The 17,786-nt window shown below is 59.1% G+C and overlaps 1 protein-coding gene across 1 annotated transcript in view; it reads left to right on the forward strand.

Moving 5' to 3' along the window:
- The window catches only part of COL13A1 (collagen type XIII alpha 1 chain), a 142,335-nt gene that overhangs the window by 99,460 nt on the left and 25,089 nt on the right, over window positions 1–17,786 (forward strand). Inside the window, exons 18-26 of the mRNA XM_047071960.1 lie at window positions 8,009–8,053; window positions 8,905–8,937; window positions 9,668–9,694; window positions 12,197–12,250; window positions 13,074–13,160; window positions 14,772–14,825; window positions 15,983–16,027; window positions 16,405–16,470; window positions 17,637–17,660. Of these exons, the coding sequence (XP_046927916.1) occupies window positions 8,009–8,053; window positions 8,905–8,937; window positions 9,668–9,694; window positions 12,197–12,250; window positions 13,074–13,160; window positions 14,772–14,825; window positions 15,983–16,027; window positions 16,405–16,470; window positions 17,637–17,660 (435 nt within the window). The remainder of the gene's footprint in view (window positions 1–8,008; window positions 8,054–8,904; window positions 8,938–9,667; window positions 9,695–12,196; window positions 12,251–13,073; window positions 13,161–14,771; window positions 14,826–15,982; window positions 16,028–16,404; window positions 16,471–17,636; window positions 17,661–17,786) is intronic.

The raw sequence follows: 17,786 nt of genomic DNA on the forward strand, positions 1-17,786 counted from the left end.
GGCTGACAGCAGCGACCCTGACGCGGAGCTCGAACTCATGAACCGTGAGATGGTGACCTGAGCCGAAGTCGGACACTTAACCGGCTGAGCCGCCCAGGCACCCTGAGGCCGGTACTACTCTCCTGTTTAACAAATGACACTGAGGCTTGCCCAAAGTGTCATGGCTCCTCAGGGACAGAGCAGGAACTCCAGCCCAGGCCTGGGTCCTTCCCGTGGTACCACCTGCCACAAGGAGCCTCATGCAGCCCTCTAGACCCAGCGCCAGGAGAAAGAAGGACGCAGGAAGGAGAGGGAGAACGAGAAGGGGGAGGGACTTGGGAACGGGAAAGATTGCTCTGGAGAAGCACATTCCTCACACTCTATAATCGGGCGGCTGCCATCACCGCACTATTTTATGGGAGCTTGGCAGGGGGGGGGGGGGGGCAGGGGGCCAAAATGGCAAGACCTGAGAGACCTTTAATTAGTTCTGCACAAACTGAGAAATTTGTGTTGTGTCAGGAAGTGGAAATTACAGCCTCTGCGGTTGCTTCCATCCACACACACAGGCTTACAAAATTTGCTGCCTCCTGGTTCCGTGCAGGCAGCCAGAAGTTCCCCCAGAGTCACCGCGATGCCAGCGGCGGGGAAACCGTGTGCCACGGCAGGCATCTGCATCCGCGGGCCCACTGGAAATCTGGCTCATCCAGAAAGGAGCTTGGGGGTCTATTTTTCTGAGGAGGGAATAGCCTCAGCTCAGGGCCAGGTGTCAAGGGACTCTCAAGAGGCTACAAGTGCCCATCCCACTGCCCCAGACCCACTGGGGCCGTGGGTGTCTCGAGCCAGTGACCACCATATTCAGGCAAAAGTTTGCTTCCCGTCGGAGCTCCGAGACAAGGATGCTGGTGCCCAGGGACAGGTGCCCGGGGACTTCCCATCTCTGGTTTAGCCAAAGTTCACGTGCTCCCTATCCCACCGGTCCCGACCATGGCCCGTTAGAGCTCTGTATCCCCCCCCCCGTACAGATGAGAAGTTCAGAGAAGTCAGTCCTTTGCCCAAGGTTGCACGGCTACCGAAAGATCATGCTGGAATCGGAGGCCAGGTCTCATGAGTCCAAGCCCAGGGGCCAGTCTTCTGGCCCAGACACAGAAGTGAGTGTCTACTCAGAGGGTGTCGGCCTAGGCTAAGCTAGCTGTGCATGGACTGTCCTCCCTGTGCCTTCCCTGGAATGTGGAGGCTTATCCCCCGAACTCCTTCTTTGTCTATCTATCTATTCTCTCTTTTCCTCTCTCCTCCCCTCTGTACTTGGAAGGGGGCGTGCAGAGGAGACAGCTGGGTGCTGGCAACAGGCACCCACCCCAGCACCCAGGGAGGAGTGAGCGCTGGCGGTGGGAGCACCATACCGGGGCAGAGGCCATAGGACGGCCCCTGTGTTTCGGGTGCAAGGGGAACCCATGGGGTAACCGACAGACCCACGTCTGCTTCAATTCTCCATCCTGGCGACCTGATACACAGGCAGGGAGCCTTTCTTTCAGCATGGGTGGAACTGAACTCTTAGCAAAGATGTTTCGTGGCCTGCAGAGTTTGCTAATGATCGGTTCTGCCCACCACCGCCACCCCTGGGCGGCTGGACCAGGCCTGGCATCCCTCTCAGTGTCCAGCCAGGCCAGCAGGCAGTCTCCCTCCCTAGCTCCTTAGGATCAAAGCCCAGGGTGCCAGCAGGCCCCATGCTGCCCCCACCCCGCTCGGGACCAGCCATGCTGCCTAGACACTGTGAGTATTATCGTGTACCCATGTGGTACCGATTTGATCCAAATTTATGACCACCGATCTACTTTAAATGTGTCGTACGATGCAACGTGTGTTGAAAACATTACAATCCTGGCTCTCTCTCAAGGGGATCGACGGGTATTGTCAGACGGTATGTAGATCACAAAACCTGGTGAGAGCCTCTCTCTAAGCGTGTCGGAGCTGGTCCATCTGACCCGGCAGCAGGGGGTGCACTGGCGCGGGGCGGTCAGCGGTAAGCCTTGGGGTCTGCATGAAGGACCAGGACTGAGGCACACAGTCCCTCCCCGCAGGCTAGGGGCTGTGCGTTTTCAGACCAGGGGAGGCAGGCTGGGACGGCCCCCTGCTAGAGCAGCTTCCGACTGCGGTCACTCCATGCGGAGGCTGGGGGGCTCCCAAGGGACATCAGCTGGGCCCTAAGGTGGGATGTCTAGGGCGCTGGGGTGAGGGCGAGAGGAACAGACGCTCTCCTACCCGGTCCAAGTTGGGCCCCCGCCGTATGGCCACGCCGGCCCTTCCCACACTCCTTCAATCCTTCTCCAACAGGGTGTGATCATCCCGATCTGCCAGTCACAGCAGGGGGCCGTGTGGGTGGACACATTTCTGTAGAAGGACCGCTAGTATCATTAAGCTGCCTTAGCGGGTCTTTTCAACACGCCAGGCTGCGTACGTGGCACTTTGCATACATCGTGTTCCTGGATCCCTATAGCAACCCTGTGAGGAAGGTTTTATTCTTAACCCTAACTTACAGATGAGCAAACTGAGGCCCAAAGAGGTGAGTTCCAGAAGGTCCACAGGCAGGAAGTAGTAACCCAGTTCTGTCTGACCCCCGCCTCTTTGCCATCCTTGCTCTGAATGACTTTACTACCTGGGCCTTATGGCAGGGCGGTGGGGGGCAGGGGTGGGGGGTGGCCATGATTTCCGGTAGGCCCTCCTCCCCCAGAACGAAGACGGGTGGGGGTGGGCTGATCTCCTTCCCATGAGAAAAGGCTGTGGCTGGATTCAGGCCTTTCTCCGAGCTTCCCAGGCTCTCTGCGAGCAGAACTCGGGGGCCTTGGTGCATTTCGGTCAAAGAGCCCAGGAAGTGGAGCACTTTGTCCATTGGCCTTGATTCCTCCCCCCACCCCCCGAATGATTGCCCCAAGGAGTTAGCATGGTACCAGGCCTTCAGTAAAACCAGGAGAAGGCGGCTTGTGTCAGGGCCCCACCACAGCTATGCCTGAGACCCCCCCCTCCGCACCCCTGTGGCTCTCAGAGGGCCTGAGCAACCCCAGGCTCCACAGGGCACTCACGTGCAGCCCCGGGCTCCATGCCGAGGGCAGCCGTGGCTGCAGGAGCCTTCTGGGGTGGGGACAGCACTTTCTTTCACAACCATGAAATCCCAGTGGGAACATCCAGACTGTTTCAGTTAAAGCAGATCAGGGATCCCCGACATAGGCCTCAGATCTGAGGCCTCGCGGGGACTGGGAGTCTCACCCCGCCGGCCTCCAGCCCCTAGCCTGTGCTCTCTGGGCCCTGTTTCTCCCACACTCCAAAGTCCACAGATTAATTAGAGCTGACTTTTCTTTTTGGAGCTAACTACAAAATCAACCGATCTCAAATCGAGATTACAAGCCAGCCGCCCTTCCAAAACCCTGGCCTTCAATGGGGCGCCTGACCCCGGTAATTCCCGAGATCACTTCCTGCCGGTCCTAATTACCGGAGGGCCTGGCATCCCCCTGGTTCCAGGCCTCTCCTGTCTGGAGCTGGCTAGGGCAGCGAAGAAGGAAATGAGCTGCCTTTTCCTGGAAGGGAGTCCTAGGAACCCTTTAGAGGAAAGAGAGACATTAGCCCTCCTCACCCAGCTTTCCCAGCCCGGGAAAGGGCCCTGGGCCAGGCCCGAGGCCTGAGCCGCCTGCTGGCCTCCCCCCACACACCCCCACCTCCTCCCTTCCTGCAGCCTTCCACTCCCCACACTCAGACAGGCCTTCCTCCTCCCTGCAGAGAACAAAGAGTCTGTGTGTGGAGCTGCTCTGCCCGGGCCCTCCCGCCCTCCGGCTGCAGAGGGAGCTTCACCACGCTAGGGAGGTCCCTGCATCACCCCACACTCCTCTGGCCTGACCTGCGCTTGGCTGGGAGCTGACCTTGAAGCCCCCCACCTCCCTCCAGCCTATGTCTTCTTGCCAAGTCCCTGCCCCGCTTGTTCAACAAGCAGTAAATCACCAATTAAGAGGCTGCTCCCACGGGACAGGAGCGTGGCCATTTTGTGCTCCAAGGAGCCGGCTTTTATCCTGTCGTCTCAGTAAATGATGGGTCCCTCCACCTGGAAGTGGGGACCAGAAAAGAAACCCTACTGATGCTACAAGGCGCTCCTGTACAAGGCCCCCCTGGAGAGTCAGTGGCCTCATAAAAGTCAGGGCTAGGGCAGGCCTTCAAGGTCATTGCAGGCAGCCCCTGCTGTACCCACCTGTGCTCACCCAGAGCTTTCTAAGCCACAATGACTGGAATCTACCCCTTCCCGGCCAGCAATCGGGCATTGGTTCTTGACAGCCTCTTGGGTCAAGAGCCAGCCTCCCAAGTGGTGGGATGTCCCGGCCTGGGGGTCGCTCGCCTGTTCCCACTGCAGCCTGTGCCATCCATGCTTTGTGCACCTGGGGCAAGACTTGGGGTGCCTGCCTCCGCAGCTGCAGGGTGGCCCAGCAGGGGTCTCCAGAAGCCCGCTGGGGGAGCTCCTGGGGCCCCCTGGGAAGACAAGAGAAGGCAAATATAGAGGAGTTAAATTGGGGATCTTGGACTTGGACACACTTTGAGGACTCCCTCCGCACCCGAGATGAAGACACTAGTAAGTTAGTGAATCGAAATTTAGCACAATTCCAAACTTAAACCTTTTGAAGGGGAATACTTTTAATTGGAAAGAAGGAGTTTGTAAATCTGCCCCCACAAAGACACACGGAGGGGAAAAACCGTGGGAACAAAGGTGTCGTGGTCCCCCTTTTAGCGATAGCCCCCAGAAGCTCGCTTCTCACTCCCTGCAAACAGGTGCCCTTGCCCACAGCCACCCTGAAGTCCTTGACAATGACTCACCCCTGTCTCACCTCACAGATCCAGGAATCAGTGCTTCCGAGAGTAGGGCCAGGCCAGTCCCCAGGGCAGAGGTCAGGCTGGGGTAGACCCGGCCTGATGAGAGTGGAACGAGCCTGCAGGGTGGGGTCAGCGGGGGGTGCCCCTGCTTCCTGCCCAGCAGAGGGGTGGGAGTGAGGGAGGCCTGAGAATGGGATCAAGGGAGCCTGGGTCGCCTGCAGAATTAAAAGACTTGACCCAGAGGGGAGGGAAGGGGCAAAGGTCAGCCACGCTAACGAGGAGGGCTGCCTCCTTAGGCTCCAAGGGGCCCAGATTTCCCTGGAGCGGATGGTTTTGTCCTTTCATACGAGCTGGCACGGGCTGAAGACAACCCCAATTAGCCAGAAACCTTCACTCGCTGGTGTCACTGCTTCTGCTGAGGCTGGAGACAGAAGCCCAGAGGCGGGGTTTGGGCAGACCCGCCACCCCCCTTCTTGAAGCATCAGCAGGTGTCCCCCCGCCCCCGGGTAGGAGGGAAGGAAAGCAGAGACCCACTGAGACCCCTCCTAGACCAGCATTTTCCCCCCACAGCTAAACTCCCACCCCCACAGCCTCGTTCTGGAGATGCCAACAGACCCAGCGGCCCCTCCCCAGCTCTGACCTCTCGCCCCACTCAAGGCCTCACCTAGGCAGGGCTGGGGGTGATTGGAGAAAGCGGGTGGGGCAGGGGTGGGTGGGAGATCTGCAGTCTAACTCACGTTGCAGGTGAGGATCCTGGACCCAGAGAGGGAAGGTGGCTTACCCAGGGTCACACAGCCTTTCCTGACTCCCAGCCGGTTTCCCCAGATCGGGGTGGGAAGAGGCTGGCGGGGGCATTGAGGAAAGGCCGAGGGAAGGACAAGGGAAGAAGGGCTGAATAGTCAGGGACACCCAAGCCGATCTCCCACCTGTGCCTCCCCGCACCTGGTGTCTTAGGGCCAGTTGGAATGTTAGCAGGAGATCCTGGTTCTTTGAAGGAAAGGATGACAGGGGCCCTCAGCTGGCGCTACCGCGGGGAACGGGCTCTGACACCATCATGGTCACAAGCGCCAGTTTTCTGATGAGGTCCTGTGGCACCCTCTGCTGGCCACAGAGCAGACCTGTGCTGGCAGGTGGGGCCTTACCCAGCTCTTCCCTCTGGGCCATGCCTGTGGTCAAAGACCCAGCCCCCCAGTGAGCTACCCAATGAGCCCCACGATGAGTTGACCCACTCACCCCTATGAGGCACAGACCTGAGGGGCCTCCAGCAGAGAGGGACTTTAGAATCAGCCCATCTGATGCTTGGGGTCGGCTTAGAGAAATGGGTACCTGGGCTTTGGCAGACAAAAGACCTGTGTTCCAACCCCTGCTCTGCACGACCTTGGCGATCATACCTGGCCTCTCTCTCTGAGTCAGTTTGCTCACCTGGGAAACAGGAATAGCATCAATTCCCACGTCGGAGAAGAGTCTTGGAGATTGAATACAGGGACCCTGGAAAGCACTTAGCCCCATGCCAGACACAAGGCAGGCACAGTAAATGGCCCGGAAGAGGGATTTCCCGGAACTCGGTGGCTGGGGCAGACCTGGGGCGCTGACCCGTCTGCTGTGTTCACTTCCCGAGTACAGCTCCGCTGACCTTGCCTGTGGCTCAGGGGTCCTGGTGGGCCAGGGTGAGGAAGGGCTCCCGCGTTTGGAGCTAAAGATTCCGGGCCTGTTGCAGAATACAGAGACTTAGGCCAAAGAGGATGGAGGTGAACCATCCCAGGCAGACACTGGCCGTGCGTGCAAATTATAGATGCACAGTGGTCCCTGCCACGCTGAAGAGCCAGCGCTGGGTTATAGTGCATAGCAAAAGCCTTCACAGAGGACGTGGTATGTGACCAGCTCCGCCACCCCCCCACCCCCGCCGGCTGTTTTGAAGTGGGGAGAGTTATTGTCCAGCCTGTGCACTGGGGAGCTTAGCCGGAGGCCCGGTCATGCAGGACAGAGGTTGGAAGACGTTCTAGCTTTGGCGAGCAGAAGGGTGGGCAGGACTTCCCAGAAGATAGCAGAGACGGGGTGAGGGCAGCGGAAAAGACGGGGGCCGGGTGGGGCCAGGTCACCCCTCGCCCGGAAGCCTGTGTGGGAACTGCAGCCTGGCCCGAAGGCCACAGCTCTTGAGACCCGAGTGGGGAGGCTGGGCCAGGACAGGGTCTGTCAGGGCCCCGCGTTGCCCTCCAAAGCCTTCAGATGTGCTCAGAGGCGAGCAGCTGCCGCAGGCTCGTGGCTGTCACCTGTCACTGCTCGGCATTCAGAGCCCTGGCCAGGGCTTCATCTCGGGTTCAGCTCATGGCGACAGGAGCTGCCTTCCTTTCTCTCCTGAGCACCCCCACCCCCGACTTCACTGACCCAGTAGGTGAGTCTTGACTCATCGTCTCTGCTTGACCTCCATTTGTCGCTGGCTGTCATCTCCAGCCCCATCTACCTCCTGTCCTTCCTGAGCTCACAGCCCGGCCCCAGAGGTGTGGCATTTTCACGGGGAAGGTAAAAGAAGCTGAGGAGAAAGACCGGACGCTGCTGAGATAGTAGAGCAAACCCCACAATGTCCTGAAGCCACAGCCCCCTCGGGGCCTCTGGATGGGTTCCAGGCACAGCCCTGCCCCCACCCACAGTCCCCGCCCCCCAAACCAAGGCCCACCCTCCGCCACGCCCTCTGGAGGAGTTAGACCCAAGGAGGCCGGGAGGAAGTGGCCCAGCCAGCAGGCACCAGAAAATAGGGCCAGAAGGGCCAGGGGGGACCTGGAGGGAGGGGACACCGGTGATGGCCAAGCAGCCCCTTCCACCCATGGCCCTGTTGCACTGAGCTCCGAGCCAGCGGGGCCCCTGGCTGGTGGCAGATCTTGAATAGCTCCCCCCGCAGCCCCCTCAGGACTCAGACTCGGCTGGTGAGCCCCGTCTCGCTGGGAGCCTTTCCTGCACCGTGATCTGCGCTCTGGGACTTGGGCCCTTCCGTGAGTTCACGTGGCCTGTGGTGGCCGCCGGTGGTGGCAGGTCCTCCAGGCTCAGCGTGAGCTGCACGGCCGTCCCGGGCTTCCAGACCAACCAGGATGGACGCCTCGTTGACATCCTTGCAGGCCATGCTTCAAGGGCCCAGGGCCTCAGGCGAGTCAGGCCCTCTCCTCAGCGTTTCTTCTGTTTCTTCCTTCAGGGAGAACGAGGCATGCCGGGGATGCCGGGCAAACACGGAGCCAAGGTACGTGCCCCTCACCCCATCCCAGGCAGCCCCTGCCTGAGCCCCAGCTCTCTCTCCCAAGCCCTGGGACACCTCGGAGGCCCCACTCCTCCTGCCCACGTGCCGCTGTGAAGACGTGAAGGCGGGTACATATCTCCCCAGCCCTCTCCCCTTGCTGTGCCAGCCTGTTCTTCCCGTGAGCCGACACTCACCAGTGCCCTGACGTGGCCAGGCCGCCTCCTGGGCATCTCTGGGTCGTTACAAAGCTTCCCGGGTCACCCTAGCCCTGGCTGCAGTCCCACGCGGGGGGTAGGGACTCCCTGAAACTCACCTCCACTTGGGATTTACTGAGGGGTGCCTTTGGCAGCCTGTTTACCTCCAAGTGGTTGGTCCTGGGCTGATGTGGAAATGGGGTTCGCTCCCAGTTGCTCCCCAGTCCATGAGGGCACAGGCCCAGAGAGCTCTCTGTGAGAAGAACCCCACTTGCAGGCTCAGGGGTCAAATCAGCCACGTCCCATTCTCCCCTGCCGCGCGGCTCTCCCTTCCACCCTCCTTCCTTCCCATCTCCTCTTCCTCCTCCTTTCCTGTCCCACATTGCATCCCAGAGAGACCCCCATCTGGGCCCCCCTGGGCCCCCTTAGCAGGCGGCTGGGAAGCCTGGGGAGCTCACCGGCACAGAGCCTCCTCCTTCTTCGGGGCCTGCTCTCCCTGTGCCACACTCAGCCACCCACCCCTGCTGAGGGTCTGGACAGCGGGCAGAGGCCAGTGGTCTGGCTCCACACCCCCCTCAAGGGGAGGCCGGGAGGCGGGCCGCTCCCTCCGTGCCTGTCCCAACTGCGGAAAGTCACCACGCCTTCTCTTCTCTCTGCCAGGGGGCTCCCGGAATCACCGTGGCGGGGATGAAGGTCGGTGGAACGTTGTCGCTCAACACACGAGGGGCAGGATGGGGGGAAAGGGGAGAGGAAGACAGAATCGGGCCTTCAGGGACTCAGTGGGGTGGCCGCTGGACCAAGGAGGGGGCAGACAGGATTCAGAAACCCTTCTCTTAAGGCCACATTTAGGCCCTTATGCACAACTTGAGCAAGAGAGGCTTAACTAAGCCTTGCAAAGTAAGTAGCGAAGGTTTACCAGCCTCAACTAAAGGTCTCACCCCCCTGCCGGCGTGCAAGGGAACCCAGCGCTTTCCTTCGTCCCTCAGAATTCAGCAGCTGTGTGCTTGCCAAGCTTCAGAGCAGGGAACAGGAGACCTTCTCCCGAACCCCACCCGAGCCGCCCGTTGGGTTGGTAGGCAGATGGTTGCGGACCCCCGAAGCACAAGTGTGGATCTCCCGGCAGGTCCACTCACAGGGGGCACCTTGTCCAAAGCCAACGCCCGTTCCTTCCCCCCCCTCCACCTGGGGTGCCTCGCTGGCATTCACATTGCCACATCCCCACCGAGGGGAAGGGTACGGAATCGTCCGGGAGGCCTCCTTTGGCCTGGGACCTGAGGCCTAGGCAGAGGAAAGCCGTGGGCTGGCCAGATGCTTCACCTACCCCATGAGTACCTTTGCTTAATGGCTCCTACACTAGCTTGCTCGCTCTCTCTCTCTCTCTCCCTCATCTCTTTACCTGAGTCTTCTTTTTTTTTCCACACAGGGTGAGCCGGGGACCCCAGGAGCCAAGGTACTGATACAGAGGGAATGTTCTGGGCTGCACGGAGCATCAAGCATGGGGTGGAGGTGACAGTGGCTGCTGTTGTTATGCTCCTGGTCCCCCTGAGGCTGACCCGGAGCTGGGGACCTGGCTGAGTGGAGGACGGCCCCCTCAGGAGGGGCCTGCTGGGCAGGATTGCCTCCCACTCCCTGCATTCTGGTCTGGGAAGCTCGGATAGCTTGCCTACACACCAGCTCCAGCAGGCAGTAACTATTGTCCCCTGTGCCTGCAGGGCTCTGTCTCTCTTGTCTGGGACTGTAAGAGACGTAACATGAAAAAAGCTTCCATGGTCAGATATGTTTGGGAAATACAGACGTAAAAAATAGTTCACAGGTTGCTTTACTGCAGGCCTTCTCAGAACCTTTAAGATGCCGTATGTGTGTTGGGAAGCTCTAAAACTGTAATTTCTGGTGCAGCATTTTCCAAACTTTCTTTTGACTAGATCATCCTTTTTTTTAAGAGGAACATCTTATGGGACTGGTATTCTGGAAACACTGGTTTGTGATCACTGTCCACCATACCCCTCACCACCCCCATCCTCTTATCAGTGACTTTCTCTTCTTACCCCAAAGGGAGACCCAGGAGCAGCAGGGAAGCCAGGGCCCCCAGGTTTGCCGGGGAAGAGGGGGCAGAGGGTAGGATATTGTGTCTTTGAGTGTGTGTCCCCTTCATCCTGGCCTCTGCTGGTCTCCCACTCCCTGCCCCACCCCCATGGCTGGTGTGCTGCCTGCGGTGTGCTGGGGGGGGTGCATGTGTCCCCAGAAAGAGGGAGTGCCGGGATGGCCCGGCAAAGCTTCAGAAATCCTGCACTCGGGAGCACACCCTCCCTCCTTGAAAGTGTTGGTGACCCAGGAGGAAAGACCAGCAGAAGGAAGGCCTTCCCCCTCCCCTCCATCCCCCAGGACCTCGTGGGGCAGCACCTGTATCATTTCCCTTCAGACTCGGCCTGTGGCAGGGCAGACCCCAGTTAAGGCACATCCCAGGCACGGCCCAGGCAAAGCAGGGCCTGCTGGGGCCCCAGGACTCCCTTCCCTCCCAGCACGTGGGCCCTTACCCTGCATTCCTCTCCTCCCTGGAGCAGCTTCAGGCTATTTTGTCACTCAGCTTCTATGCGCCGTCAGGTGGCAAGGAGGCCACCTGAAGACTTGGTGCAGCACCTTCTGTGGCTCCAGTGGCAAAAATCATCGAGACATCTGGCGAATTATGACCCCCGGGGCCCTCAGTGTGTATTATTACCTAGGAGAACCAGCAGCCACGGGGCCGTGGAGAACGCGCCCTCTAGCGTTGGCCTGTAGGGGTTCTTTTGGGGGTGCTCTCCCCGTAGGAGACACTCTGTGGGCTCAAAGTGCCCTCTCCATGGTGTAGAAGGCGGAGCTTTGGCGGTCGCGGGGGCCCGACCTGGCTCTGTCACTGAGGCCGCGAGGGGTCCCGCATAGCCACGGTGCCGCTTCACCTGCGCAGCGAGAGCAGGGCCCTGTGACGCGTGTCATGGGAAGAGTTCTTCGTGGCGGAAGAAGATGCTTAGCGAGGGGTGTTAGTCTGCTAGAGCCGCCCTGACAAAGGACCACAGACTATGTGGCTCAAACCACAGAAAGTCACTGTCCCGCAGTGCTGCAGCCCGGAAGTCTGAGATCGAGGAGTCAGCAGGGCTTGCTTACTGCTTCTGCGGGTCGTGGAGGAGGGTCTGCTCTGTCCCTCCCTCCTTTCTGTTGGTTTGCCGGCAGCCTTGGTGTTCCCTGGCGTGGAGAATTATCACCCCGGTCTCTGCCTTATCCTGACATGGTGTTCTTCCTGTATGCATGTCCGTGTCCAAACTTCCCCTCTTGCAAGGACACCAGTCGTACGGATTAGGGGCCCCACCTCACTCCAGTATGACTCTCCTAGCTTGGCTAATTGCATCTCTGATGGCACTATTTCCCAAGAGGGTCACGTTCTGAGATACTGGCAGTTGGAACGTCAACATACGAATTGGGGGAGGACGCGAGTCAACCCATAACAGGAAGCAAACTTCTCAAAATATGGTTAGATGGTTTTTGTCTTCCCTGGAGGCAGGGAGGAGGGAGGCAGAGACCAGGGAGCTCTGAATGCTGGACGTTTTAAAAAATGAAAAGAGCAGAGTACTTAAAAGAGCTTCCCCGACTACCGGCCTTCTAAACCGTTCACCTGTCCCCAGGAGACCCCAAAAGGGGCTAAGTGCTCTTGGTCCCTGTCGCTTCGTGAATGATGAGGGCCCAGCCCGTATGGGAACAGGAGACCAGGGAGGCAGGCCGTCACCAGTATGAAGTGGCCCAAGGGAAGAGTCAGGTGCAGATGGGGGTCTGGCAGGAAATGGAGTCTTTCAGGAAATGGCCCACAGAGGGGGAGGGAAGCAGGACAGAGAAAGCCTCAGCTCCATGCTGGTGGGGCCGGTGCCTTCCCGGTTGTCCTGGAGAAGCAGGTCCTAACCCTGCACTGTCTGCATTTCCTCCACAGGGCGAAAAGGGGGCTGCAGGCTCCCCCGGGCTGCTCGGCCTCCTGGGGCAGAAGGTGGGTGTTGGCAAGCTCTGAATGGTGGGCTCCGTGTAAAGGCCTTGGTGTTCATCCGCACCTGACCACTCACACGGGCCCCGGCACGGGAGGTGTCCCTCCCAGATTGGGGGAAAGCAGCTGCAACGCAGCTAGCTTGTTGTGTGGGGTACCACGTGGGAGGCCCTGATTGGTAAAAAACAAAACAAAACAAAACAAAAAACCGCCTATATTCAAAGACCAGTAGCTATGACCTTGTCAGATCTCTTTGCACCAGCTCTGAAAATGCGCCCCCTAGTACATGAGATCCATCAGACGGTCCATTTAAAACAAAACAAAAGACTTGAGGTCAAATACGTTTGGGGAGAGCTGCATAACACAGGCCCCTTGGGATGGCACGGGGCACCCTAGCCCGTCAGGGCCTCAGAGCACCCTGCAGGGAAGGAGCCTGCCCTGCTCCATTTCACTCTGCCTTTCCTGACATCCTTTGGCCACCAGACTCCTTTTTTCACATGCCAAATATTCCCCACACGCTGAAGGAAGTGTCCATGGACACAGCCTGAGAAAGAGTCTAGACCCAAGTCACGATGGGTCTCCTGTTGTAGCTCCCTACCTGTTCCCCTGCTGTAGCTGGCTCCATTGTCTGCTCACATCCCACGGCCCATAAGACCAAGCCAGGCTCCTGAGGGCCTCTGGGCCCGGCCTGGACCGAGGGGTGGTCTGCTATCTCCACCCCGTGGAACCATGAGGGGGGGAAAGACGGGGATCGGCCACCTCCTTCCAGAGCTAGACGGACCCAGTGATGGTTAACTTACCTCCCATCCTCCCACCCTTCCACCGCCAGGGAGAAAAAGGCGACGCTGGCAACTCCTTTGGAGGGGGCAGAGGGGAGCCCGGCCCCCCAGGGCTACCTGGGCCCCCAGGCCCAAAGGTGAGTTTCCCTGTGGGATCAGCACTCAAGGGGGATGCTGTCTGTGGCCTTTATCTTCAGCCCATTCTTGGGGACCCTGTCCTGGACGCCTTGCCCTCTCTCATGCTCCAGATGTGTTGGTTTTCCAGTGGATTCTACAAAGGCAATTTGGACTGAGGGCCTGATTCTAAGTGGTGACTGTTTGACCATGCAAGGGAAACAGTCAAGAGGGTGGATAGATGGTCCCATTGATCCAAATGGCTATGATATAACTGAGTCAGGAACCGATGGCTACAGAACCTTTAGGACAGACAGAAAGGCCCCTCACCCAGGCTCAGAATAAGTCAAGATCAGGGATCAGCTGGGCTCCACCACCGGATGCTGGCACACGGGGTGGGGGGAAGGGGCTGGGGAGCAGCAGTGGGGTCATCTGCAAATGGGACAGCCCTCACCTTCCTTGCACTGGGTGGAAACGCAACGGTAAGATTTGGGTTTCCCAAAGCAGGTGCCTTTTGTGCTACTTGGTTTATGCCAGTAGCATAGGGACATGGGGACGTTCTTTCTCTTGGCCTGTAAGGAAAGGACTCATGACACGGTTTCAGACAACACACACATTCATCCCACCAACGTTTGTCAAGGGGTGGCTGTGAGCAGGGCCCCGCCTGGGCTGCAAGGCTGCAGAGAATCTGCCCTCCACTTGCTCACAGTCTAGCAGGAGAAACAAACCCACAATTCACACGGATATAGTGTAGGGGCTGGGGGCAGAAGGAAGCCCATAGACAGGTGAGATGAAGTGGCAGAAAGGGTCTCGGGCCCATCCCCACATGCCCACCTGACTGTGGCTCGTGCCCTGTCATGATCACCAGCTTTGCCAAAGGTGGCCCTGCCACCTGGGCTCTGGGATCCCCGGGGCTGGAGTCTGTCCCAATCTGTCCCACCGACCCCTCAAGGAGTGGATACCTGGCATGTCTTGGGTCTTGACCTGGGGTTAAGGATGGCTGGGGACTATTGTCCCTGCATCCTGGGACAAAAAGGAGGAAAGATAGAAGGCTGCTCCCAAACCTATGTCCTCCTTCCAAGTCCAGGCAAAATGCTGACTAGGGGAAGTATGTCCAGTGGGCCTCCTCCCATCTCTCTCTGCACCTCCCCTCCTAGGCCTCCTGGCGCCCCTCCCTACATGCCCTGGGCCTTCTCGGTCCCCTCTGCCTCCCAGGCAGGACCTGATGAGTTGTGCCTTTCCAAGTGTCCCGGGTTCCAAAGTGACCTGCCCCCCTGCAGCCAGGGGCGGCCAGCAGTCCACACCTGGGGGCTGCCACAGAACTGGCCTGTGTGTGCTAATGAAGAAATGAGGAGGGCCCGGCAGGGTGGTATGGACCCCAGAAAGCCGTGCTGAACTCGGAGGAGGAAGGGAGTAGGCAGGGAAGCCTGCCAGGAGGAGGTGAGACCCAGGCTGGCTGGGTGGGAGTCAGGTAAGTAGAAGGAGGTGAGTTAGCAGAAGCCAGTGCAGACACTGACGGAGATCCGAAGACACTCAACACCCAGAACGTCAACAGCAAGGCCCTCGTGTGGCCCCTTAGGCAGCCGGCCGAGCTGCCCTGCACACCCTCAGCCCGTGTCTCTCCTCTTCCCCAGGGAGAAGCTGGTGTTGATGGCCAGGCTGGCCCCCCAGGACGGCAAGGAGACAAGGTACAGAGGCCCCCAGTTCCGAGACAAGGGGCAGCTTGGGAGCTCAGGCCGCAGCTCAGAGAGAGAAAGAATCATGGCGGCCATTCCCACAGCTGGACCCCCAGGGCACAAGGCTGATGGGCCGTGACTCCTGGGGCCATCACTCCTGTAGGCTGGGGAGAGCCTTCCCCCGAGTCAGCAGTCATGCAAAGGCTGGCTCGGGGGTGCACGCTTGGGCCAGGGAGCCTCCCAGAGCCTCTGCTTCTGTGAGCTTCCACGCCGCTGGTAAAGGTGGGGCTCCCACTCCTCTCCAGCTCCTTCCTGTGGGAGGGTCAGGTCGGTGCTGCCCCATCCCTCACAGGTGCCCAGCAACTGAAATGCTGTAGGGACAGGGGGGTAAGGGGCAGGTTACCCGCAGGTGGCAGTGACTCAACGCTCCATGAGCTGGCCCACTGCAGGGTCACGAGGAGCTGTGTTCTATTAAAGGGCCTGTTGTCCCTTTATCTTGACTTTCTATCTTGACTTTTGAAATTTGTCTTGAATGTTAACGTCGTCCCAGAACAGTTGGAAGTGTGGTTTGTTTTCATTTCTTCCCCCATAGCTCTGTCCTCTGTCCAGCAGGAGCAACGCCCACCCCACCCACCAGGGAGGTTGAGTGTTCCCCTTACGCTGAACTCCCTTTTTCCATCCTGCAGTTTGGGGCTTTCACACTCAGGCCTCTGGGAGAACCCATGGTCCTTCCGTGGCAATTACGACCGCCCAGGCCATTGGCGAAAAGTTACTGAGCTCTTGCTCCTTGAGCTGACTGGAAATACAGCGGAGCAAAGGGCCTGGTCCCTGCACCCAAGGAGGTGGCTGACTTAGGGGCTGGGGAGAGGTGGCCAGGCAGACAGGTGGAGTCCCTAACAACTAACACAGGACAGAAAGAATGTCCTTCCAGTGAAAAGCAGCGGAGCCCAGAGGCGCTGGGAGGCACAGAAGAGGGCCCTCGGGTGGAGACGCTTCCTGGAGGGGTAGAGCCGGCACTTTAATGCACAGGGGCGTTTGCAGCCTCTTGGCCTGAGCTGAGATGAGCCTCCCGGCCCCTCCACGGACCCTTACGATGGCCCCTCTGGGGACATCAGGTTCTCTCGTACCCAGCCCTGACTGCGTCTCACTCCAACTTTGTCGTACGACAGGGTGAGCCCGGAGCAGCCGGAGAACAGGGACTGGCTGGCCCCAAGGTACGTGCGTCTCTCGCCCAGAGTCCCCGTGCGACGTCTCACTTCCCTGGGCTCACGGCACGAGGTGGCTGGACTCTGGGTCTTGACGGAGAGGGAGGGAAAGATTGTAGCAGGAGGTTCGCGACCGCAGCCGTGACTGGACTCGGTCTTCTCCAGGCCTGGCTAGTCCCCAGCTGTCACACGGAGTCTTCTGTGTCCGTCGTGGAACCTCTGCGCACCTGCCTCAGTGTTGGGGACCCGCTGACAGGCTCCCCATCCTCCTGCTCTAGATACACCCGTGTGCAGCCAGGCATCACCCGTGTTGGCTACAATCCCGTCTAACAGCGGGCAGCGGTTGCTGGGCCCGGGCCGGGGGTGAGACCACGTTTGTCTTGCAGGGCAGCAAGGGGGAACCAGGCAAAGAAATGGTGGACTACAATGGGAACATCAACGAGGCTCTCCAGGTGAGTGGGGGCTAACCCAGACTCTAGAGATCTGGAGATGCCCGGGGGCCTCCAAGGCTCTGCACCACGGCCCTGATGAGGGAGCGCCCCAGCACCCCAGTTAGTGTCCTTGAGGCCAGGCTAATGGGCAGAGCTTCCAGAAGAGAGGCCCCCTTGCTCTGTCTCCCTTGGCCTCTGCCTGCAGCCTCCAGGAAAATGCCCCTCCCTCGTTTGGCAGCCGGGAGGCCCAGCCCTTGGTGTGGCCCGGCTGGCGGGTGATCCTGGCTCTGGGGAGCTGAGAGCCGTAACTCGAGCATCCTGGCACCCTGTGGCATGTTGACCTATCCAGGGTTCTGGAGCCCCGTTTCTTCAATAGCCCTTTCACATGGTAGAATCTGTCTTTCTGAAACATACCTCCTTTGTGTGTCTATTTAGTCACGTTTCAAGTTCATATGGTACCCACCCTTTGAGGCAGGGTATTGCCATGAATGGCTAGAGCACGCTCGTTGGGAGTTGTGGGGGAGGGGTGCCCTGCATGTTGTAGGGTGATTAACCACTAGATGCCGGTAGCACCCCTCCCCCAGTTGTGACAACTAAAATATGTCTCCAGACATTCCCAAAAGTCCTCTGGGGGCCAAACCTCACCCCCGGGGTTGAGAACCACAGCTCAAAAGAAAGCACCTCTGTGAATCCATCTGGAAGGTGCATAATCCTGATTTCATGCCAACGCTGTCCCTCTGATTTCTTGAGTGGCTCCATATCTTCCTATACGGTTCCATATCTTGAGGGGCTCCCTTGTTTACGAGGAAGTACGTCGGAGGCTGGAAATCTGGGCTCGGGGGGAAGAGGAAAGAACAAGGGAGAGTCCCAGTCGGTGATTAGAGAGAATAAGAGATGTGCTGTGCCCTCCTGCTTTGGCAAAGTGAAGGGAAGTCTGCGGTCCATTTCGGGACTTGATTGAGTTTGTTGTGGGAGAGCCTCAGAGCAGCATTTGGTGAGGTGTAGGCACTTGTCTGCCCAGTGCGAGAGGTGGGTGGTGTGGGTTGGGAAGCATGGGGCCCACCAGCAGGGCCTACCCCTACTGTGCTCCTAAGGGGAGGCCCAGCTCCCACGTGGCCTGGGCCAAGGGGTGCCTCCAGATGGCTCTGGACTTGTTCTTCAACTGATTGCATGGCTTTTGTTTTCAGGAGATCCGAACGCTGGCCTTGATGGTAAGTCTTCCCCTTTCTGTTGGGTACAGGGCTGAGGGTTGGGGGCTGGGGGGCAGGGGAGGGCAAGGACTTGAGGTCTAGCTTCCAGAAAGCAGGTGCTAGGCATCTGGGTTTGGACCGACCGTG

This window comes from Lynx rufus, unplaced genomic scaffold (assembly GCF_022079265.1).
Source record: "Lynx rufus isolate CCGP_SWC_20201006 ecotype Redwood Valley unplaced genomic scaffold, mLynRuf1.p SCAF_11, whole genome shotgun sequence".
In the NCBI taxonomy this organism is placed as follows: Eukaryota; Metazoa; Chordata; class Mammalia; order Carnivora; family Felidae; genus Lynx; species Lynx rufus.